Here is a 26191-nt window from a genome sequence, read left to right as displayed (position 1 = left end):
GGTCTTTTGTACCAGATCGTTCACTGTGGCCTGGCCCTTCCCTTTCATTGCTTGCATGACGTCTTTGATCCTAGTTCTCAGATCTTACATCTATAGATTGAAATAAGTGACGTCTTCAGTCTTGTCACCAACACAACCAGAGGTACCTGCACAGAGCCTGGTATTATTCCGTTCAAGAGACCGATGGTGATGGCTTCTCTGTTGACCCCCTATTTGACTAAGCTCGGCGTCGTTGTCAATCCTACGGGAGTCATTCTTGGGTACTTCATTATTCTCCACCTCATTAAGGGCGGCTAAGCGTTGTAGAATCATTGAATTTTTCTGGACTAATTGGTTCATTCCCTTATTTAGGGTTTAAACCTGTTGTTCTAACGCTGTGACGCGTTCCTGATCGTTTGGGATGGCGGGGGGTTGCCTCGTCGAGTCCCCTTGATCAGAAGTTTGCAACGCTTCGTATTCGCTAGCAACCAGACCAGATCGCAATCAAACCATACTTTATTTAGAGAACTAAAATTGTTCTCACAGACGGCGCCAACTGTTGATGATGGATTCTGCGCAACCTAGATCTGATCTGACTTCCTGAATAAAGAGAAAAAAAAGTGATCCTACGAACACTGGTGTGTTACCGATGGAATAGGCTCCGACGAACAAGTCAGTGTGAATGATAATCTCCCTGAAGAAATCGAAAAATTGAGTTAGAGTTTATTGCGTACCTCAAAACGTTGATTCCCCTGCCTTTTTTATAGGGCTTAAGTTAAGATGTCACGTAAAATTACCTTATTGTAATCTATAAACTTAATCCTCATCGTAATCTTTAATCCTTATCACAATCTTTAATCATTATCGTAATCTGTAAAGCCTATCTCAGTTTGTAATCCTTATCGTAATCTGGAGAGCCTTTCATTAATTTAGATATTTAAATTATACATCCATCATTCAGCATCCGTCGTCGTTGCCACTTCTTCGTCATCATCTTTTTCTTCGTAATCCTACATTTTAATGGCGCTGAAATGAATCTTGTTCTGAAAAAACCCAAAAATTCTAGAGCTTTTAGAACTCTATTGTATTCAAATTTCAACATCAATGGCCAACTCTTCTTCCACTGCTCCGCCGCCATCGACCTACCCTCCGTGGATGATAGACAAACCTCATGGCGAAGACGACAACGACGAGGGATTTGTGGACAGCAGGTGCGCTTTTTTAATGGCAGCTCTCTGCACCTGTCTCGTCTGCTTCATCCTCATCCTCATCGCTGTCTCCATCGTCCTCATTGTCAAGTTCCACATCTTCTGTCACACCCCTTTTCACTTTCTCTCCTCCCTCTTCTACAAGAAAAAGTGTTAGCCCCAGCACCAAACCCTAGCCTTTTCAATTCTAGAATCTCACTGTTCCCCAATCACGATTTGCACGCAAAATCGTTATATTTGAATTCTAGAGGTTTCTATAGGGTTTCAGATGTAGATGGAGATGATTCGGATGTTGAATCGGACGCTGATGGTGTTGAGGGTGAGGGTGATAATGTTAGGTCGGAGGTGGATCCGAAAGAGGTTGATAGGGTCTGTAAGGTGATCGATGATCGCATTGGATAAGAACATGGAGGCGGTTTTGGATGATAGTGGAATCAATTTGACTCATGATTTGGTTGTTGGAAGTATTGGAACGGTTTCGACATGCCAGGAAGCCGGCGTTTCGGTTCTTTTGCTGGGCAGGACAGATGCCTGGGTTTGCTCATGATTCAAGGACATATAACAAGATGATGGCGATATTAGGGAAGACAAGGCAATTTGAGACCATGGTTTCAGTGCTTGAAGAAATGGGTGAGAAAGGGCTTCTCACATTGGAGACATTTAAGATTGCCATTAAAGCTTTTGCAGCTTCCAAAGAGAGGAAGAAAGCGGTTGGAATTTTCGAGTTGATGAAGAAGTACAAGTTTAAAGTTGGGGCTGATACTATCAATTGCTTGCTAGATGAACTTGGTGTTGGGAAACGTGCTAGTTTTAAAAACTTTTTGAGGGATTTTGATTCATAGATCTTGATTCATCACATAGAGACAAGTTTTATGCAAAAATAAAAATATGATGTATTATTCAATTAACAGATTGAATACTTACATTAAAGGTCTGAGTAAACCTTTAAAACTTTCCTCTAAAGTGAATGTTCTCACTTATTGTAGATCCCTTAGCAAGATGCCTTCTTCTTGGATCTCCATCTTCTTGGTAATTGTTTTGCCTTTAGGAATCACTCATAAGCCTCCATGAATGACCTTGGAAAACTAGGTTTGTGGGAGCCTCCATTAGATGAGAACATAAACCCTAATTTTCTAGAGAGAAAAAATAAATTCCTTTTTCCTTCTCATTAAAAATCACCTCCTAAAATATACATTAACTATGTATATTTATAGGCAACATAAAAATAAAGGAAAGGAAATAACAAATCCTTCTCCATTTCTAATTCATATGTCTCAAATCTAATATGATTCCAATATCAAGTTGGGCTATGAGTGAGAATCCATTGGGCCTATTATTTTATTGGCTACAATGAATTAATGATTGGCCCGGTCCATGGACCCAATTAAATTAATTTATAAATTAATTTCTACTCCACTAAAAGAAATTAATTGAACTCCAATTAAATAATAAATAACCTCTAAGTCAATGTTGCACTTTGACCCCTCTATGCATAATTAGTTATCGGATAAATAATGCCATCAATCCGACTACTTAATTAATATATTTATTTTGGTACCTTTGATTATTTCTGGCTCGATCACAATAAAACATTTGCTCGACAAAAATAATAATTTAATAAATAAATATATAATAAATCATTTTGTCTAAAATCATACGAAGGCCTTCGAATTTACTTTGTGATCAACCATAATCAATACAAAATAAATACAAGTAGCAATGATGCAAATATTGAAAATATAACCCTCTAACTGTTAATTACATAACTACCCGAAGTGTCGGTCTAAGGATCCCGAAGAATCCGCCGAACAAATCAAAGTAATTATTAATTAATAAAAGAGTCTATACTTTTCTCATGCTTAAGAGTCAAATGCCATGACGGTGATAGGGAGTAATTGCATACGACGGCTCTCGCAATATATCTCAACCTAACGCGGATCCAGTTCAAGTCTTAATTAATTATGAGTCCATCCATAATTACCGAATATGAACAATTTATAATTACTATTTATATATCATGCATTGATTGCCATCACATACATATATATAAATATTTCTTATAATTACATGGACACTATCAATTTCATAGTGAATCGAAACATAATACATTGAATTCACCAATTATATAAATCATAAATATTTCAGATATGTCAGGAACATATGTCATTATAATCCAGATAGGAATTTGCTATGCCAGGGCATATAAATCCCAATAGCTCCCACTTGCCCTCATAGCCAATTCAAATTGCACCTAACTCCAATGTTATCCAGATGATGATCAAAATTATTGATCAATGACACCTTTGATAATGGATCAACAACGTTGTGTTCCAATGCAATGTTCTAACTACAAGTGCATTTTCTTGCCGGACAATATCATGTAGAACATGATACTTCCTCTCAGTGTATTTTGTTCATTTATGGAACCTTGGGTTATTGGTTTGGACTACTTCTGCACTATTGTCGCAATATAGCTCGATAGGCAGGCTAGTATGCTCCACAACCTCTAAATCAGTGAGATCAAACCAATAGGCTTATTTTGCCGCCTTTAAGGCTGCAATATATTCCACCTACAGGTTTTAGTCAGCAGTTGAAATCTGCTTAACAATCTACCAACTGATCTCCCTTCCATTAAGTGAACATACATTAAGTCATGAACCTTATAGTATCTACTTCTGATTGAAAATCAGAACTAGCATACCTGACTAGGACCATATCATCACATCCATAAATGAATATGATATTATTGGTTCTCCTTAGGTACTTAATGATATTTTTCACAATAGACTAGTTGTCAAGTCCAGTATTGGACTGATCTCTACTGACTATCCCTACTATGTAGCGGATGTCCTGTTTGGTATAGACCATGGTATATATGAGACTCTCATATGCCGAAACATATTGTTCCAGTCTCATTTGCTCAATCTCCTTTGATAGTCTTGAAAAACTACTTACTAGAGAGAGCCATCCAGATCAATAAAGCAAGAACTCATTCTTTGAGTTATGCATACCAAACCTGGTCAAAACTTTATCAATGTAGGATTATTAAGATAAGCCTATTTTCCTTTTACCCTGATCTTGCAAAAGCGTGATCCTGGGAATCTAGCTTACATCCTGAAAATCCTTCATTTAAAAGTAATTGAACAACTACCTCTTTATTGATGACAAAACTTCCACATCATTCTAAATGAGTAGGATGTCATCAATATATATAGAATTAGAAAAATAATGACATTCCCTTGTACACTCATGATTTATTCACTAAGAAATCTTTTGGTATCTTTTTGTAGATTAACTTGCCTTCCATAGGAATCACCCTACTAGAAAATTCTACAAGATCCTAGAATTTATTAGAATACATAGATTCCAACTCTGATTTCATAGTAACTCACCAAAACGATCTGTATCCACATCGGTTCACGCTTCCGTGTAGCTTACTGGGTCCAACTCATGTTTAACAGGGATGTCCATAATGGTCTTACCTAAAAACATGATTCTGTCGAATTGGATGATAATCCTCCCACTACATCAATGTACCGATACAAGAATCTGTGTAGTAGATGATGTTAACGCATCAATAAGGAATTCATATATTATTCTCAATCTCTATAATAAGTGTGTTCACATGTGGTACATCTGGTACTCATACCAAATTCTCTAACATTATGCTACTAGGTATGTGATTCATAATATGATTCTCCTATAGATAAACAGTGAGTGAAAACAATCAACTTTTATCTTTGAGATCATAAAATAATCCATCTTAGTGACATTTAGAGTAGCTATCAAATCTAGCATGCCTATGATCTGCTTCCAACTTACTTGTCCATATCAAGCGCACATGTGCAAGACTACCCCATATGTGCATATGATTCAAACTAATATTTAGTAAAAAACACAGCTCAACGGTATCCTTGAGACAGACTAAGATGGAATGCAGTTCATAATGCGCATCGATATCATTAACGCTAAACTCTTAAATGAAAGAGATAATGTAGCATAGCTGATCATAGATCTAACCATGTTAAGTGGAATTCTGTTATTCCTATTTGACACCTAAATGCATTTAGCGTCAATTGCGGAAAACTGGTACATAATACCCTTATTGACCATATAGTCTTTGCACTATCCCAAGAAATACTCATATCCTCGATCAGATCGAAGTGTCTCGATAAGTTTACCTAATATGTGTTCCACATCAGTCTTAACCTTCTCAGAAAATACCAAGAGTTTAAGACTTGTGTTGCATCAGATAAACTTATCCAAAACGTGAGTAATCTTGTTTGGATGTTCATAAGACCGCACGTGTCAGTGTGTATCGACTCCAATTGTCCTTTATGTCTATTTCATCTGGCTGATTAAGCCCTAAGAGTTATCTATCCTTCAAAACAGGGTTCACAAGTTTGGTTTAGGCTCCCCTGCCTCACTAGGTAATTAACCTTCTTTGACCAATCTTTGAATCTTATTTTGATTGATAACAACCCAAAAATAGACATTAAAAATACAATGAGTCAGGAATAACAATTTTTCTCTTAACATTCAATCTAGAAGATGCAACATTAGTTTTTACATCCTGCAAATCTTAAGAGTTTGTGATTATAGTATATTAACCATCTTTCAATACACCAGAAGCAATCGCATATCTATTCAATTTTATAAAACCAGTTTTACAAAATAACAACACAGTTTTTATAAACCAAAAGTGAAATAAGAATGAGATTGCGTTTCACTTCTGTGCATAAAGATAGTTCTCTAATACTAATATCCTTATACTCTCTAATTTCAGATGTAATACTCCCACTGACTTAACTACAACCTTGGCATCAGGTCAAAAGATAAATATATATCCATATCATCAAGGCTTCTGGATTCCTGAAATTCTTACAATAAATTGCAAACATGTTTAGTGGCTGCAGAATCTATCCATCAGGAATTAATAGACGCAACCACATAACATGGCTCAATGATTAAATATATATTTTCCTATGCCACGTCATTGCTTAAACAGTTCGTCCTTTAGTGTTTTAGTTAGCGACAAAAGAAACAGTTTTCTTCACCCTCAACATACACTGCCTTATTCCCTTTAACCTTTTTGAATACCCATGTTTTGTGCTAGTCTAGTCCTATTATCATTCTTCTTCTTTGCTTTGCCCGTCCACTTGGGCCTAGAAGAAAATGGTATAGACTAGGTTAGATTGATAGGAACGCCCATACTCTTGATTATCCCTTCATCTGTTACCAATTCTATAAGAATATCAGCGAGTGTGAACTCAAACTGATTCCTTATTTAGTTCACTCTAACAGAGTCGAACGAGTTTGGTAACAAGGCAATAATCATGTCAACTTGAAACTTACCACCTAAGTCAGCCTTATTGATGTCCAGCTAATTTTTAAAGAATAAACAATCATTTTTCAAAATTCGATTTCATACTGGAGTTCCTTAGGCTATCTTGATGCTATTCAAGTCTGACATAGTACTTTGGCATACTCTCTATCTAATCTCACCAAAACATTTTATTAAATTTTAACATGATGCTTGAAGAAAATAAAATAATGTAAATGTTAGCTTTGGAGCGTATTCGAGGTAAACTCTAGAATATTGCACCAAGTCATCTCATTTGCCTTATTTCACTTATTCAAAGCATTAATGTTCTCTTGGATATCTTAAAGTAAAAAGATTAGGTTTAGAAGTAGTAAATACATTTGTACCCTTACATTGTGAATAAAATATCTAAGTTCCTTTCTCAGTCAATATTAATGAGATCCAGTTACATTGAATATGTAAGCAAGCAGATAAACTGGATTAGACATAATTAATCTGAATATAAATGCATTCATACAATATGCAAGGTGAACTATTAATAATGTCATGCATATTTAAAATTAAAATGAGCTTGTTAACCACATAATACAATAAATCTCAATCGAACAAGAGATCATTATCATTATTGGTGAACAATCCCTTTTAATTAATGCGGGTCCCTCAACTCTGTAGCATAATAAATCAACTAATCAATATGTCAATAACTTATCCTGTTGGAGGAGTTCATTATTACTATTATTGAGATTCATTTGCTATTAAGCGAACACTTCCATTAAAATAATAATATGTGGGTCCCTTAACCACTGCATGAAAAATCGAATAACCAATACGCCAATAACTTATTCGGTTGGCGAAGTTCATTATTGCTATTAGCGGGCAAATCCCATCATTTCCATATCTCTTAAGACAATGCCTTGTCTATCATATGAAATGATTCCTGATTTAATTTAGCCTTTCTAAAATCACCTAGTATAGACCACTTCGTTGGGAAGCTAACACTATTGATTTTAGATTGAGTGTATAACGTTATTAAAACTCTAATGAAAAATAAAACATTAAATATCTTGTCATTATAATCTAAACTCTTTAAATCATGCGTAGGGCCTTATTTTTAAAGATCTAATTACAATGAACATTTAATATTTTAATTTTCATGAGACAACCATTCTTGTAATATTAAGACTCTTCAAATCATGTGTGAGGCCTTATTTTTGAAGATCTAATTACAATGGTGTTAATAACGAAGGCCATGGGGCAATGTATAAAAATCCCCGCTCCCACTCAATTTTTAATCATTCATAATTAGGGTTTTCAATTTATTCAAATACATGATATGATGCATGCAAAACGTCTTGATTTTAATCCAATTAAATTTAGAAAATATTTGGACTTTAAACGATTCACTAATATTTAATTTGAAGCACACTTTAAAAAAAAAAAATAATTTACAAAAAATAATTTTGCGTTTCCCAATAAGTGCCCTCAAATTAACTAGTAATCAGATCCAATTAATTTTCATAACTTAATTAATATAAATCAAGCCATTTAAATAAACATCATGGATCCAATGCATGAATAAATAAATAACAGATAAAACAAATAAAACGGCCAATGGAATCAGCTTTTAACATTTAACTACTCTAACTATCGCGGGAAGATCATCCATCGGCTTGCAAACACCCACATAAGGCTGGTACGCACCAGGAGAAGCAAAACACCGCTTGGAACGCGCCTGGAGGGCCCCACACGCGCTTACACGCGCCTGGGGCATGCTGCAGGTGAAGGCACGTGCCCCCACGCGCTGGCACGCGCGTGGGGCGCGTGGGACGCGCCTCCACGCGCCTGCACGCGCGTGGAGGCCATACCACCTTGGCTGGCGCGTGCAATGCACGCGCCAGCATATGTCTCCTCCTGGCGCGTGTTCCTCATGCGCCAGGCTCACCCCACCTGCACCACATCTGATCCCAGCCTTCTCCGACGCCTCTTCTCGCCGCCGGCGATGCTCCGGCCACCGGAAAAACGCCGAAAAATTTCAGAAAAATCAGAAAAATTCCCAGAAAATTAAATTAAGCCTCAAAAAATTCCAGAAAAATTCCAAAAAATTCGAAAAAATTCCAGAAAATTACTGAAGCATAATTTAACCCTTTTTGGACCTTCTTGAAGCTTCATAGCATCCTTTGATGAATATTACATGGCTTTAAAAATATTTACAACTTGAAATACAATGGAAAAAATAAATTACATCATTGAACCTTCAAACGGCTAAATCAAAGCCTTAATTACATTCATCCAAAGATAAAATTACATTCAATATTCCTATAAGCTTCATCCATGGCCCAACCATACATCATCATTCATTCACAATTATTCATACATCATCATGTATCAATATATATCAACATATTAAATCATACATCAACATACATCAATAAAAATATATATGAATATAATTTTGGATCCATGAATGATGATTTTCATAAAATCATGATCTCTAGTAATGAATCAAACCATGCTCTGATACCACTGTTGGGAAACGTGCTAGTTTTAAAAACTTTTTGAGGGATTTTGATTCATAGATCTTGATTCATCACATAGAGACAAGTTTTATGCAAAAATAAAAATATGATGTATTATTCAATTAACAGATTGAATACTTACATTAAAGGTCTGAGTAAACCTTTAAAACTTTCCTCTAAAGTGAATGTTCTCACTTATTGTAAATCCCTTAGCAAGATGCCTTCTTCTTGGATCTCCATCTTCTTGGTAATTGTTTTGCCTTTAGGAATCACTCATAAGCCTCCATGAATGACCTTGGAAAACTAGGCTTGTGGGAGCCTCCATTAGATGAGAACATAAACCCTAATTTTCTAGAGAGAAAAAATAAATTCCTTTTTCCTTCTCATTAAAAATCACCTCATAAAATATACATTAACCATGTATATTTATAGGCAACATAAAAATAAAGGAAAGGAAATAACAAATCCTTCTCCATTTCTAATTCATATGTCTCAAATCTAATATGATTCCAATATCAAGTTGGGCTATGAGTGAGAATCCATTGGGCCTATTATTTTATTGGCTACAATGAATTAATGATTGGCCCGGTCCATGGACCCAATTAAATTAATTTATAAATTAATTTTTACTCCACTAAAAGAAATTAATTGAACTCCAATTAAATAATAAATAACCTCTAAGTCAATGTTGCACTTTGACCCCTCTATGCATAATTAGTTATCGGATAAATAATGCCATCAATCCGACTACTTAATTAATATATTTATTTTGGTACCTTTGATTATTTCTGGCTCGATCACAATAAAACATTTGTTCGACAAAAATAATAATTTAATAAATAAATATATAATAAATCATTTTGTCTAAAATCATACGAAGGCCTTCGAATTTACTTTGTGATCAACCATAATCAATACAAAATAAATACAAGTAGCAATGATGCAAATATTGAAAATATAACCTTCTAACTGTTAATTACATAACTACCCGAAGTGTCGGTCTAAGGATCCCGAAGAATCCGCCGAACAAATCAAAGTAATTATTAATTAATAAAAGAGTCTATACTTTTCTCATGCTTAAGAGTCAAATGCCATGACGGTGATAGGGAGTAATTGCATACGACGGCTCTCGCAATATATCTCAACCTAACGCGGATCCAGTTCAAGTCTTAATTAATTATGAGTCCATCCATAATTACCGAATATGAACAATTTATAATTACTATTTATATATCATGCATTGATTGCCATCACATACATATATATAAATATTTCTTATAATTACATGGACACTATCAATTTCATAGTGAATCGAAACATAATATATTGAATTCACCAATTATATAAATCATAAATATTTCAGATATATCAGGAACATATGTCATTATAATCCAGATAGGAATTTGCTATGCCAGGGCATATAAATCCCAATAGCTCCCACTTGCACTCATAGCCAATTCAAATTGCACCTAACTCCAATGTTATCCAGATGATGATCAAAATTATTGATCAATGACACCTTTGATAATGGATCAACAACGTTGTGTTCCAATGCAATGTTCTAACTACAAGTGCATTTTCTTGCCGGACAATATCATGTAGAACATGATACTTCCTCTCAGTGTATTTTGTTCATTTATGGAACCTTGGGTTATTGGTTTGGACTACTTCTGCACTATTGTCGCAATATAGCTCGATAGGCAGGCTAGTATGCTCCACAACCTCTAAATCAGTGAGATCAAACCAATAGGCTTATTTTGCCGCCTTTAAGGCTGCAATATATTCCACCTACAGGTTTTAGTCAGCAGTTGAAATCTGCTTAACAATCTACCAACTGATCTCCCTTCCATTAAGTGAACATACACTAAGTCATGAACCTTATAGTATCTACTTCTGATTGAAAATCAGAACTAGCATACCTGACTAGGACCATATCATCACATCCATAAATGAATATGATATTATTGGTTCTCCTTAGGTACTTAATGATATTTTTCACAATAGACCAGTTGTCAAGTCCAGTATTGGACTGATCTCTACTGACTATCCCTACTATGTAGCGGATGTCCTGTTTGGTATAGACCATGGTATATATGAGACTCTCATATGCCGAAACATATTGTTCCAGTCTCATTTGCTCAATCTCCTTTGATAGTCTTGAAAAACTACTTACTAGAGAGAGCCATCCAGATCAATAAAGCAAGAACTCATTCTTTGAGTTATGCATACCAAACCTGGTCAAAACTTTATCAATGTAGGATTATTAAGATAAGCCTATTTTCCTTTTACCCTGATCTTGCAAAAGCGTGATCCTAGGAATCTAGCTTACATCCTGAAAATCCTTCATTTAAAAGTAATTGAACAACTACCTCTTTATTGATGACAAAACTTCCATATCATTCTAAATGAGTAGGATGTCATCAATATATATAGAATTAGAAAAATAATGACATTCCCTTGTACACTCATGATTTATTCACTAAGAAATCTTTTGGTATCTTTTTGTAGATTAACTTGCCTTCCATAGGAATCACCCTACTAGAAAATTCTACAAGATCCTAGAATTTATTAGAATACATAGATTCCAACTCTGATTTCATAGTAACTCACCAAAACGATCTGTATCCACATCGGTTCACGCTTCCATGTAGCTTACTGGGTCCAACTCATGTTTAACAGGGATGTCCATCAATTGCTTGCTAGATGAACTTGGTGTTGGGAAACGTGCTAGTTTTAAAAACTTTTTGAGGGATTTTGATTCATAGATCTTGATTCATCACATAGAGACAAGTTTTATGCAAAAATAAAAATATGATGTATTATTCAATTAACAGATTGAATACTTACATTAAAGGTCTGAGTAAACCTTTAAAACTTTCCTCTAAAGTGAATGTTCTCACTTATTGTAGATCCCTTAGCAAGATGCCTTCTTCTTGGATCTCCATCTTCTTGGTAATTGTTTTGCCTTTAGGAATCACTCATAAGCCTCCATGAATGACCTTGAAAAACTAGGCTTGTGGGAGCCTCCATTAAATGAGAACATAAACCCTAATTTTCTAGAGAGAAAAAATAAATTCCTTTTTCCTTCTCATTAAAAATCACCCCCTAAAATATACATTGACCATGTATATTTATAGGCAATATAAAAATAAAGGAAAGGAAATAACAAATCCTTCTCCATTTCTAATTCATATGTCTCAAATCTAATATGATTCCAATATCAAGTTGGGCTATGAGTGAGAATCCATTGGGCCTATTATTTTATTGGCTACAATGAATTAATGATTGGCCCGGTCCATGGACCCAATTAAATTAATTTATAAATTAATTTCTACTCTACTAAAAGAAATTAATTGAACTCCAATTAAATAATAAATAACCTCTAAGTCAATGTTGCACTTTGACCCCTCTATGCATAATTAGTTATCGGATAAATAATGCCATCAATCCGACTACTTAATTAATATATTTATTTTGGTACCTTTGATTATTTCTGGCTCGATCACAATAAAACATTTGTTCGACAAAAATAATAATTTAATAAATAAATATATAATAAATCATTTTGTCTAAAATCATACGAAGGCCTTCGAATTTACTTTGTGATCAACCATAATCAATACAAAATAAATACAAGTAGCAATGATGCAAATATTGAAAATATAACCCTCTAACTATTAATTACATAACTACCCGAATTGTCGGTCTAAGGATCTCGAAGAATCCGCCGAACAAATCAAAGTAATTATTAATTAATAAAAGAGTTTATACTTTTCTCATGCTTAAGAGTCAAATGCCATGACGGTGATAGGGAGTAATTGCATACGACGGCTCTCGCAATATATCTCAACCTAACGCGGATCCAGTTCAAGTCTTAATTAATTATGAGTCCATCCATAATTACCGAATATGAACAATTTATAATTACTATTTATATATCATGCATTGATTGCCATCACATACATATATATAATTATTTCTTGTAATTACATGGACACTATCAATTTCATAGTGAATCGAAACATAATACATTGAATTCACCAATTATATAAATCATAAATATTTCAGATATGTCAGGAACATATGTCATTATAATCCAGATAGGAATTTACTATGTCAGGGCATATAAATCCCAACACTTGGGAGGGCAAAGCTTGGGAAGGAAGCTCAAGCTTTGTTTGACAAGTTGGAAGAGAGGTTTACCCCGAATTTAAGGACCTACACAGTGTTGCTTAATGGTTGGTGCAGGGGGAGGAATTTGATGGAGGCGGGGAAGGTATGGAATGAGATGATTGATAAGGGTTTTAAGCCTGATATTGTGCCCATAATACACTGCTGGAAGGTTTGTTAAGGGGTAAACAGAGGTGTGATGCAATCAAGTTGTTTGACGTTATGAAAGCCAAGGGCCCAACTCCTACTGTTCGAAGTTATACAATCTTAATTAGGGAGTTCTGCAAGCAAACAAAAATGAGAGAAGCTGTTGAATACTTTGAGCAGATGCTTGGTTCTGGCTGCCAGCCAGATGCCGCAGCTTATACTTGTTTGATTACGGGCTTTGGGAATCAGAAAAAGATGGACAAAGTGTATGGATTATTGAAAGAGATGAAAGAAAAAGGATGTCCACCGGATGTGCGTTTATACAATGCCTTGATCAAATTGATGACAAATCGGCAAATGCCAGATGATGCGGTTAGGATTTACAAAAAGATGGTTCAAAGTGGATTTCAACCAACAATACACACTTATAACATGATGATGAAATCTTACTTCGTGACGAAAAATTATGAAATGGGTTGTGCAGTTTGGGAGGAGATGAGTCGAAAAGGGTGTTGCCCTGATGAAAATTCTTATATTGTTCTCATTGGAGGGCTTATAAGACAGGGAAGATCGGAGGAGGCTTGTAAATATTTAGAGGAAATGATAGAAAAAGGAATGAAGGCTCCTCAACTTGATTACAACAAGTTTGCTGCTGATTTCTCAAGAGCTGGCAAACCTGATGTACTCGAGGAGTTGGCTCAAAAGATGAAGTTTTCAGGGAAGTTTGAGGCCTCCAATTTCTTTGCAAGATGGGCTGAGATGATGAAGAAAAGGGTTAAAAGAAGAGATCCTGTTACAGCTGAGAGGTAATGTGCTTGAGTTACTTGCCGAAGCGTAACATTTTTGTGGTCTTTACATGGCACCTGACCCGTAGTTGTCTCAATTGTATTTGTTTATTGTTACAACCTTATTAGTATTTCAAAATTTTATCTGAATTTATCCGTTGCTGTGGTGTACCATTTGACATTTACTTTTGTGCAATATAAACCATGTTTGTCACTGTTCCAGGTTGTTTCTTAGATGCTCTTTATATATATATATATATATATATATATATATATATGGTACAGAGGAGATTAGAGGAGGACTGATTACCTACAAGTCAACTCAAGCCTTCCAACCAACTCCTCTCTTATTTCTTCAAAATTTCCATTTACTGTATCACAGTGCCAGTAGAAGCCACACTGGTTTCTGGAGACCAAAAAAATAAAATATAAACTATATATTGTCCCGATCATTTGGTCTGATGAACACATATTAACCTGTGTCATTCTGTAAATTTGTTTAGTTTTTAGTGGTATTTTGGTCGTACTAACTTTGCTTCCTCAAGATGGTGTCTTCGTTTTTTTTTTTTTTTTTTTTTTTTTTTGTCCTTCCCTTTCCTTGTTTTTCTCTCTTTTCTCCTTCCTTTCCCTCCTCGATATGCATCGGACTTTAACACTTACCTTCTCATGCTTTTCTGTTTTTTCTTTTTTCCTTCCCTTTCCTTCCTTTTTTTTTTGGTCCTTCCCTTTCTTTCCTTGATTTCCATCGATTTTGACATTTACGTTACTACTGCTCTTATGGTATCTTTAAAAAGGGCTGCTTGGTTGGGTTCTTTAAAATCAGTTTCTCAATAATTCAAAAAATAAAAAAATGTTTTAGAAACTGTCAACCAGGCAATAGGTGGTTAGTTTTAGTAATCTTGACAGAAAATTAAAAGAAAAGAAATGGAAATGCAAAGATAATGGGAGAAGAATGACTGCATTTCAGTCTTTCAAAATAAAAACATTTCCATTGAATTGTTGAACATTTGTATTGTGCATTTCTCTCTAGCAAGTGTGATGGGTTGTTTACTGCAAAGTGAAATGAAACACGTACGACTATATTGAGAGAGTCGTGTCTTCAATTTAACATCTTAATGTAAACAACAAAATTTATCTCAAATCAAAGAGGGTTCCTCTTGTTTGATCAGCAATACCACTACCAATCACCGTAACACATATACAATGTGTGGAGGAAATCGGTGTTCCAAGATAAGGATCAGATTCGCGAGGTTGGTTTTGAACTTTCTAGACCCTTTGAGCTTCATACAATCACAGTGCAAGAGAAGAAAAAAAAAGAAAAAAGAAAAGAAAAAAAGGGAGATTAAAGTAACATTCATCATGAACATGCTAACGATTTTAAAATGAGACCATACAAGTGAAATTCATTGCAACCATTTGTACATTCATTACAACAACAAACAAGCCTTTTTCTCAACTACTTGAGTCGGCTACCATTTTTAAATTTATTCTGTTGCTTTTTCCCGTCTCTTGAAAAGGGAGGGAGGAGGCTGATCCAAAGAGAGAAAAAATCAGACACATCCAAAGCATGGTAGCCAACTCTTGAGGTGGATATCCAATGTAGTTTAGGGTTGAGAGACTCTGATCTCTAAGCATGAGCCACCCAAAGGAGAAGCCTTATTTCCTAGTTGCTTTAAATGGGAGAGGTGAACTGAAGACGAAAGCCCCGCCTTGAACTGAATATTCTGCAAAAATAAAAATTTTCCACACCAGTCAAAACTCCAAAATCAACATCTTAAAGTAAGTAAATCCGTAATGCAGGGCGTGCCAAGTATTATCACTTTCATTATTTATCAAATGATAAGACTAACCAGGAACTGGCAATGATGCATATATTATCACTAAGGGAGTCTATAATTCTGCAATTACTAGGTGCAAAAAAAAGTTACGAATTTGCAACACTACATTTTCTTCTTTATTTTCCCTATTATAGTAAAGGCCAAATGCACAATGACCCAAAAAAGGAGGGTCAAAAAAGTAAAAAAATGGAAGATACATCTGCGCCTTCTTAGCAGCAATCACCTGGCAAAAATGATTATTGGTGAAATGGAAAGACCTCCAGGGAGAAAGGGAGTTCATGTCTTAAACTTCTGTGTGAACTTTTCAACTCCTTCCTTGCAATCTTCTGCTACCCGTTTTGCTCCTTCCTTGAGAGCCAAAGTAAATTCGGCTGAGCTCTGCTGCAACTCTTGTAAAGAACCACCCATCTTGGACGCGGCAGCATCTTTTAGCTCTCCAGCCCGTCTGCCTGCCACGGAGGTCCACTCTTTCAAAGCAGATATCAAGACAAGTATCTTGTGAATGATTTTATCAATGGTCTCTCTGGATTTCCCCCCCACATCAGCTGCCATTGCCTTGAGCTTGGCCACCAAGTTCTCAGCCCTATTGACAGTTCCTTCAACTGAGAGCTGATTTCCAGCATTGAGCCATGTATCTCCCGCATTGGCCTCTTCACGCAGGTCATTGTCAACAATAACTTTGATGCCACCCCTCTCCCAGCGGTCTCTGGCCTCCTCCAGGGCTTTTGCTTGCTCTCTTGCTCTTTTTGCCTCGTCTTCGGCCCAAGCTCTATTTGACAAGATTCAAAATGTCAATAGAAACTAGAGAAATCAAATTATAAAAATGTTTAGCCAGTTTCAGGTATTTGATTACACGATTACTTCCATGCCAAAAGGATACTTCGGAATTTTTAATACAACAATTTTGCAAATGTCAGATGATATTGAGACATGGAACTGCTAATACTAGATAAATACCAAGACAAGCATAAAAACAACTTCAAATTTCAACCAAAGGGCCTTTGGCCTAATGGTATAACCTCCTCATCTTCAAAGAAGAGGGGAGGGGTTCGAGCCCTGGCGTGGGCAAAAAAGTGTGTGACACATGTTGGCTTAACTATCCAAAAAAAAAAAACTTCAAATTTCAAACAGCAAAATTTTTCTTCATAAAAATTAAATGTTTTAGGCAATTGAAAGTTCTATTTCATGATCAAAGACATACAATTCATGAAAAAAAAAACTAATAAGATTTGTATAAAATTATTATATTGTAAGAATAATATCTGCATGAAAGATAACAAAGGTAATTCAACTTCTACAAAGATAAATGCACTATCTTTAGGTGGTGATTTCAAACCATAAAGCCAAAAAGTCAACGAAGAGCAGTATGACCAATAAGGTACTTTTGACCACCATAACAATTTGCCTGTTTGACACCCCCATAGATTTGTAGGAAACCAACATATATTATCTACTATGAGTCTATGAGCTTCAAGCCATCTGCAAGGAAGAAGTTTATAATCGCATTTTATACCTCGAAATGCCCAACAAGTGTGCAATCTAACCAACATTATATTTTATAAGCATCAAAATTTGTGATGCTATTCATATAGTTCTGAGGTAAATTTGTCACATAGCAAAACATGTGTCATGGCCTTCACTAGGTGCAAGTATGATAGTAGAAACTGGCCAAAAGAAACAAAATAAGTACCACAGTGCACCAATGTAAAATTCTTACTGTACATTGTAATGACATATATAGCACAAAAAATTAGTAGTAAATATTAACAAATAACTAATTTGTATGCTCATACACTAACATCAACTATTATTCACCACATGTTTCACTACCTTGTCTCTTAAATAGCAAGACATAATGTGCCTGAAAAATCTTGGTTATATTTATTTTTCACGTTCTAGGCATCTAAACTGAATGCTAGCAATAAATAATTACCTCTATTCAAAATTAATATCTTTCTTACCTGGCCATGGACAAGGCTTTTCGCTCAACCTCCAGCTCATATTGTAATCTGGAAATCTCCCCATTCTCAATTTCAGCTTCTTTTCGAAGCTTACTAAGCCTTTCTTTCTCATAAGAGATCTCCACCTTGTTAGTCATAAGGCTTTGCAACTGATCCTCCACCTCATGCCTTAACTTTGATAGAACTTCCATTTCCGATTCAACAGCAGCACGTTCCTTCATTAAAGCAATATTGTCTTCCTCTCGCTGAGCTCTTAACATTTCTAACTCTCGTCTTGCCTCCTCGGCCAATTTCTCCACAGTATCGATCTTTTCCCTTTCCAACAATAGCTCCTTCTCGAAACTTGAATTAACATCCTTCTCAACTTCAGCTACCAGAGCATTATGTGCAGCAACAGCATTTTCTGCCATAGACTCTGCTTCAATACGTGCAAGCTCCTCGCTGACCATATCAGAAGCTTCACCAGTTGCAAGAGCAACAGCAGCTTGAGCTTTTGTCACCGGCTTATCCGGCTGGAACAGTCTTGTGTAGCCTATCAAATATCATAGGAGTAACCATACGTTAATTATCGAAGTCAAGCTTATCCTCTAGAAAGTGTTACACGTTAATATAACTCACCAAATGCAAGTGCTATTATCCCCTGTTCTCCCGCTAATAGGTCAGCCATGATTGCAGGCCACGCCTCTGGATTGATTTTATCGATGTCTATGAAACCAGAGAGTTGGTGCAAGATCTGCCCACATGCAAGAGGATTATTAAATTCAGAATTCATCAGCAACATTTATGACCACGCATGAAAAGCAGATAAAACATAAAAACCACTCTTCAATTTATGTTACCTTTCCGTCAGCTTCTGGAAACTGTCTTTTCTCTAGGGCCATCTTCCAACTCACAAGATCCTGACGTGATAAAGGGCTGCAAAAAAAAATTGATGAATAAAAGAGGAAAAAAAAAGTGGAAGCAGAGAACTTTAACTAAGTACCTTAGCGACAAATCTGAGACACCAAGAGACAATGCAGTTATGAGTACAATGAAGTACAAAGATATATTATGCATCAAAACAACTAAATGGAAGGAGAGGACATTTAAGAAAATACAAATAGGCTAGGAATAAATAATAGCTGCATTGCACTTAGCATATAAAACTATGAGATTCATTAATACAAAGAATGGTAGACAGAAAGCGAATAAGAGAAGTGCAAAGGGGGTGTGTCCAAATTGAATCATAAAAACCACTCACATACAGGATTTTCTCAATGGAGGTAGAAAAATCCAGGGAAAAGTTGAATTTTTTTTTTTTTAAAAAAAAAAAAAAAAAAAAAAAAAAAAACTACAATCTAAAAGATGCACGAGAAGTTATATTCCTGAGTAGTTGTATGGTCCACCTTTCAGGAGAAAAGCAGAAGGAACTCTGGTCTTCTTCTAAAGAAGACTGCAAATCACGTCTTGAAAGCTTGCTGGCGATAAGCCCAGCTTCTGCCAAGCCTGAAAGATCCAGCTCATTCAGAAAATCCATTAAAGAAAATAAATATTTGAACCAATGGAAACCTTTCTAATAACCTTTTTAGCCCAAAGCCTTGAACTTGTAGAGTTACCTTGAATGGATGCGAAATCAGGGTCTTCTGGTGTAATATCATCGAATGCAAGTTCAGTGAAATTCTCTATATACATTGCAGGATACACTTTCGAGAGAGTGTTTCTACAAGGAATAGAAAGGAATCATAGTCCCATTTTACAATGTAGAATGCATTTGTCACCACCAACATAACCATTACACAGGTCGTGGAAGCCAGAGAAACATGCATACCTCGAAAGAGCACTGCTGGCAGAAACCAACCAACGAGCATACTCACGACGAGTGCATAAATCACCTGGTTGAACATCAGCCTCAATAACCTGAAAAGATTTAGAATCAATTAAGATTGCAATTTTTCTTATTATCTTCATAGGTTGTATAACCAAATACACAAGGCAAGACAACATGAGGATTCCCAATACAATTCTATGGCATTAGAACTAGGCACATCCCTGCTGTAGCTATACGATGAAACCCAATATTTGAGCTCTTTCACTTTAAAATGTATATAGAATGAAAAAATGAAAAAAGAATTCATAATCTACTTCAAGTAAAATTAAGTCTTCAAATACAATAGAATATAATTCCTAATAATCCATTTTTACATGACCATAGCTGTAGAATGTTCTGAAAATAAACTAGATAGAGAATACTAGCAACAGCTCACACAGTATAGTGGATAAAGTAATGCCTTAGTTTTTCATAGAGCCGGGTGGAAAAACTATTCCATCAACTGAGAGGACATGATCAGCGGAGGCTATATAGAAGACAACAGAGCACTTTTCATGAGGCAGAAAAAGGAATTAAGATTGAACCACAAAAGAAGCAAGATAAAGCTTCCCCAAAATTGCTGGCCAACTCTTTATGTTCCAATAAATGAGCGAGTGAAAGTTCTTGCAGTACATGAAATTACATCTCCCTTCTGAAAGATTGTTTTTAAGAGCCTAGAGTCACAGAACAGATATCTTGGCCCTTCGCAGAAAAAATCCAGGGCCAATTCCTGCCCAAGGGGGCACTGCCCTGAAAGGTTATTTTCAAGAGGAGATATAGCTTAAGTCCTTTATAGGGTCCTCATGCGTTTCCATTGTTAGCTGGAGTAGAGCTCTTTTTCACTCATCTGTTTCTCACACACGTATACTATAATATTTCTCATTTTCTCAAATATTCATTTCCTTTTTGTGTTATAATACTGCGACTAGTAGTATCGTTCTCTAACTTGCTCAAATGATATGAATCACATCCATTGGCAAGCATTGTTTTGTTCAAGGAAAATTAGCTTAGAGGCTCAGAAAAAGTCTAAAGAACTCTATGAACTGATTATTTAGCCCTTTGCTGGCATGAGAAGTGCAGGAAGGGAGAGAAAAAAAACTGCATACGCTGACTTAACGCATTCAGTTGTTTAGGGAAAGAGTGGCCCCCATAGGCCCAAGATAATTCTTTTATGGCAGCTTTCGACCCTTCCAAAAACTTTTACCAACTCTAGTAGGATTATCACCATATGAAAGTAAGTTATCATTATTAATAGCAAATTCATTACCCTACTACATTAGATGATGTTGATTCTACTCCAATTGTTAGTTTAAGTTAAGAAATCAAATTGGTCTAATCACTAAATCTTGGACAAGGAGGTAATAAGTATAATTATCATTGTAGCCAATACTATTTTCATCATTAACTTGGTTTAAATAAATTTTCTATGGGGAAAAAGGGCTTCATAGAATTGGGTAGTGTACAGTCGTTTTGGAATATCAAAGCACTGAACAGAAAAAAAAAATAGAAATTATATAACTTCGATTGAATTAGGTATCCACTCCATATTCCTTTGTTGTATAGCCTTGTTAGGGAAGAGTTCAATAGCTACCATCTCAAACATATAACCCAAATCAATATCCATGACCTGTCTGACAGGGGTTCTCCACACTTATTTAACTGCTTGTTTGGAAGTCCCTCTGAAGGTGAGAAAAAGTTGTCTTCCTATGCTTTGACAAATCGTTAGATTATCACTTCACTCTGTCCCTAATTATATTTTCTTTATTCTTTTCCTTTTTTTTTTCCTCTGATGTCATTTTTCTTCTTCATTTTTTTTTTCTGGTATTACACATTTTTCAGCCCTAGCATTAGCCCATAATAGAGGTTCTTTCCTTCCCCCATCAGCTACCTTCATGATATTCTCCAGTGATTTATCGTCAACCGCATCTTCATTAATAATCTTCTTCACAGTTAAAAACACAAGGCCTCACACTCTTTTTCATCATTAAAACTCAGCACAGAGTGGTACCTCTTCCTTTTTCTTTTTTCTTTTTTTTTTTTTTTTTCTCTCTCTTTCCAAGGCTAATGGCTATGGTTGTCCACGAGTCTAAGATTTTTTCTACTATTTTTTTTCTTCCTGAACTGCAGTTCTTATCTTCTTCTTCTATTATATTTTTGGCCTGGGTTGGGGCAAAATAAGCCCAAGACCATAGATTTTTGCAAAAATATTTCTTTGTTTGATTTGGCTTAGTTCCATTCATTGGCTTAGTTTGCTACTTATTTATGGAGTTCCTTCAAGAAGAAAGATGTATGGTTTTTAGTTAAAACTATGAGGCATACAGATCTTTAACACTCTGGTACTCACGCGTGATTTTTTTTTATTTTTTTCCTTAGTCACTCACACACCCATGACCTCCCTTTGGGAAGTAGGGGCCTAGTACCGCTAGGCCACTTGCCCATTGGTATCTTTAACACTCTTTAGCGTGGTAAAAGTTATATAAACTATCCATAAGAACTAATTTGTGTAACATACTGACACCTGACTGAGAATCTGAGATCTCTCCCCAAAATAAGCATTTGTACCTTTCACAAGAACACTTCTCACAGATGCATTAATGTATTCATAATACTGAATTGTTAGCAATTCCATCATTGAAAGTTGGACGTTGGAGTTCAGACTGGTCTTTTAAGCTAGCATACCTACTTTTCTCTTAACAGATGATATAAATTGGATTTATATACATAGTTCAGGTGCAAAAGGACAGAATTATATAATCACTGTTATGCCTCAGCTCAGTCATAGCTGATGTTTAAAAACTTTCATTCAATTTTCTTTGCTACCCTTATAAATGCAGGTATCTTCCATCATTCATTGACAACTAAATTATGCAGGTAAATAAAATTTTCTTTAGCTTTTATTTAATTAATTTTATTTTTTTGCCCTTTATTATATTGAAATGCTTTCAGGCAGCAAAATTGCCTAAAGATTCAAAAGAATAGAAACAATTGAACTATAAAAAAACACGGCTGCACTGTAACCACTCCTGAGAGGAGAAGTACCTTTAAGACTTGCAGTGCTGCAAGTGCCTGCCCCTGAACTTGATCAAAAACTGCAGGAACCAAAACCTTCCCAGGAAGCACCTGTAGAGCTGCAGAAACCACAGATGGAGCAGGTACACCAGCAGAGGAGAAGGAATTTCCAGGATTTTTTGATTCAAAAAATGATCTGCTTCTGCTGATATCATTATAATCATTTGCATCTTGTTCATTTGCATTTTGTTCATTTGCAAATGGATAGGCTACTGCTGACACTGAAGTTGTTTCAGCTAACCCATCTCCATTTAAATTATGCACTTCCAGTGATGACTTATTTCCCTCAACTGAGACCTCCTGTGCTTTGCTCAGGTCAAGATCATCTTTGGTTGAAAGCAAATTTACAGTCTCTACATTCTCTTTATGTACAATCTGGGGTTCTAAAATTGCATCCAACTGTGACACTGATGTATTGAAATCTAGAGACTCACTGGAGCTATAAGCAACAGAACTGGAAGATGAGTCAGATAAAAAGTTGAAATTATCTGTTTCCCTGGAGATAACCCCTCCCTCCTCGTGGTTAGTGTTAATATTTGTTAAATTAGCATCAGATGCAGATGAGTTGGCAAGCTTGCCATCGGTATGGTTCTCTTTTAGTTCAGTAATCGAATCTGGTTTTTCAGAAACAGGACTACCACCTGAACTATTTAAGTTTGAGGTAATGAAAGAACCATCAGCAATCTCATACTCAGGCAGTTTAGGTGCACCTGGACTACTATTTGGAGCAACTAACATGTCATCAATAGCTAATTCATTTTGCAAATCTTGTTGAATGGAAGCATTACCATTCAATGTGTACCCCACATCAACATCATCAATTAGTCTATTGTCAGTGGTTGCTTCATTATTTTCTGTATATGAAGAAGAATCCTTGTCTATACCTGTCTTGCTTTCCACACAACTGTCTTCTTGCATCATATTTTTCCCCGCACTTTGATCGTCTTCAATTCTATCATCCTGGTCGTCAGAGGCCAAGGACACTTCCTGTTGTTTTGTCAACTGCTCCATCTCTTTTGCCAGTCCTGCAGACTCCAGTAAATGTAATTATGTATATAATTATATAACAAAAAATAGAGCATATTCACTCAGCCGTGGCAATAACATATACAGACAGACCCTAAAAATAAAATTATCTATGTTCAAAGTCGATTTCGAAACCAAGATGAAATCAAAGAGAATATTTGAAACATAAACTTCATACATCCCCAACCTTCAAGCTTTAAACAAAAATTCAACTGCGATTGAGAAAATAACTACTCACTGGAAGTGTTCCGCTTGCTGATAGAAAAGGTTGCAAATGTAAGCCCGGCAACAAGAATTACCCCAGCAACTCCTGCTCCTACAATAGCTGAAAGTTAACCACTTTTGAAGTGGAATTAGTACTGTTTAAAAAAAAAAAAGGCCAAAAGCATAAAAATGTAAACAAGCAGATTATATTAGAAGCTCACATTTCAAACTACATGAATATTATTGAGTTAATCAGAACCTATACCCGTGTGTAATTTGAACTCAACGTCACTAAAAAGAACCAAGTAACTCAAGATCATGAACTATCTCTATAATTAAATGGATGGTGGCGGTATGGTTTCACACAAGAATTCCGTACAAGACCTGGCATGTTCATAGTTAAATAAATTCCAACTAGTGTAACGAAGACATCATCTTAATTTTGCCTTCATAGATAATTCAGGTATAAATATCCGTGCAAATGTCCTTATTCATGAACAAACCATCCAATTTCTAAACAAAGCCATCAGATTTAATCACCAAAATCAAAACAATAAAAAAAACCATCTCTTACCTCCAAACCATCGTTTCGGCTGTGATTCAACAGATTGATCACCACCACTGGTGGCGGACCATCCAGAGAAAGCATCAACCGAAGAATTATAATTCATCCACGAATTTCCAGTACGACGCCGTTCTAGTCCATTACTCTTTCTCGCACTATCTCCAGCAACAGAGAACACACGAATCTGACGACCTAGCTTCCGTACACGCATTCGTACAAAAACCGTGGGAGATTTTCTGCAATTGCAAGCTAATCGGAGCTGAAAAGAGTTCGGAGACCATGTCGTCGTCAAAGAAGTCATCTGGCGAATATACAAAACCGCTGCTTCAACAGAGACGAGAAGTTGTCGACGTCAATGCGTAGAGAGAGAAATTGATGAGTGTAGTGAATTCTAGGGTTTTCTTTGACCAAGAGAAGACGAAGCAGCAATGCACATACTCTCTCTCTCTGTAGAATTTCAGAGCATGGATTCGAAGTTAATTTCTAGGGTTGTTTGTTTTGTATTGTATTGAGGAGAAGAGTAGAAGACGAACGAAAGAGTAGTTTTGTTTTGTTTCTCTCTCTAATTGTCAATATCCTTTCTTTGTTTCTCTCTCTAGCCGTCAATCGACACTATCTTTCTGTCTCTCTCTTTACAACTTTCTTTTTACATCTTAAAAAGTTCTCCGATTGTCGGAGTGTCAAATTCAGATTTCAGTACACTCCTCTAATTTTAATTACCGGTTATACCTAATATATCGTCTTTAATGACTTCTAGATCTTCACCTCTTGACCTGTCCACGTGTCCGGCCCAAACGGTTCAAGCGTCCGTGTGTTCCGCGTTCATCTTAAATAAGGGCTTGTTTGGATACTACTATAATGTAATCTTTGCAAGGAATTGCTTTTCGGTCATTCATCTATTAGGCATCGTTTGGATTAATGAAATTGAATGAAAAAAATAATAATAAAAAAGGAGGAATGATGATTTTTATATTTAGTTTAGAGAAAAGAAAGGATTAAAAACAGACTTAGAGGGATAGTATTGCTATTCTTCCAAACGTGTAGGAAGATTTGAAGAGAACTGTAGTAATTTGAGTCACATTTTCATAATATGAAAAATAACTTTATCATCTTAAAGAAAATTTAAAAGGTATTTGATTCCCATCCTTAATAAATTGTTTAAAATATATATATTTTTTCTTTTCTTTACCTTTTTCAAATAAGAATGTTATTCTATTATTTCATTTTCTTCATATTTATCTAAGCATAAATTTATAAGTTATTATTAATTTTTCTTTTCTCCTCTCTCATAATTAATATTATTATTATTTTTTTTTCTCTCTCATGTTTATTCAAACGAATAAAGCCTTAACAATATTGCATAGTATGCAGCAATCTTCTACGATTCAAAAGTAACTCATTTTTGTTAGAAATTTACTCACACTTCAATCAACCCTTTCGTGCTTCGATCTAATATTGGGCTAATCTCTTTCGACTTTGTTGACCATTAATTAGAAAACAACCTATTACAAAGATGATATAATTTACCCTTTGTTACATGAATCAATGTGGAAC

At 35.5% G+C, this 26191-nt stretch overlaps 1 protein-coding gene and 1 pseudogene across 4 annotated transcripts; one reads left to right on the top strand and one right to left on the bottom strand.

Moving 5' to 3' along the window:
* The first annotated feature begins 1083 nt into the window (after positions 1-1083).
* On the top strand, positions 1084-14292 carry LOC132314530 (pentatricopeptide repeat-containing protein At3g62470, mitochondrial-like; annotated as a pseudogene).
* A 1211-nt stretch (positions 14293-15503) lies between these two features.
* Positions 15504-25328, bottom strand: LOC132312654 (uncharacterized). Of its 4 annotated transcripts, XM_059811111.1 has the most exons (12): positions 24647-25324; positions 24107-24193; positions 23727-23867; positions 22813-22901; positions 19735-19823; positions 19523-19626; positions 19313-19412; positions 18767-18842; positions 18546-18660; positions 17928-18459; positions 16190-16735; positions 15504-15852 (listed from the first exon to the last, which is right to left on the bottom strand). In XM_059811111.1, the coding sequence occupies exons 1-11, from the start codon at positions 24936-24938 to the stop codon at positions 16243-16245; spliced, it is 2118 nt and encodes a 705-aa protein (XP_059667094.1). In that variant the 5' UTR covers positions 24939-25324; the 3' UTR covers positions 15504-15852; positions 16190-16242. The 4 variants fall into 4 exon arrangements, with proteins under 4 accessions (XP_059667094.1, XP_059667092.1, XP_059667091.1 ...); XM_059811109.1 differs by having other exon boundaries at positions 22813-23867; positions 24107-24184; positions 24647-25328; XM_059811108.1 differs by having other exon boundaries at positions 22813-23867; positions 24647-25327.
* Between the last annotated feature and the right edge of the window lie 863 nt (positions 25329-26191).

This window comes from Cornus florida, unplaced genomic scaffold, assembly GCF_030987335.1.
Source record: "Cornus florida cultivar Cherokee Brave unplaced genomic scaffold, ASM3098733v1 CherokeeBrave_3.0.0_Hap2_Chr06, whole genome shotgun sequence".
Taxonomy (NCBI): Eukaryota; Viridiplantae; Streptophyta; class Magnoliopsida; order Cornales; family Cornaceae; genus Cornus; species Cornus florida.
The sequence above is the reverse complement of the archived record's forward strand: the minus strand, read 5'-3'. Positions and strand labels throughout refer to the sequence as shown.

Bases quoted from the DNA above. Each gene is read 5' to 3' on its own strand.
- LOC132312654 (XM_059811108.1), bottom strand. From the start codon at position 24,938: ATGACTTCTTTGACGACGACATGGTCTCCGAACTCTTTTCAGCTCCGA. The intron at 23,868-24,106 runs GTGAGTAGTTAT...TGGAGTCTGCAG, and splicing joins CAGCAAGCGGAACACTTCCA to GACTGGCAAAAGAGATGGAG. The intron at 18,843-19,312 runs GTGGACCATACA...TTTTTTTTGCAG, and splicing joins TTCTGCTTTTCTCCTGAAAG to CCCTTTATCACGTCAGGATC.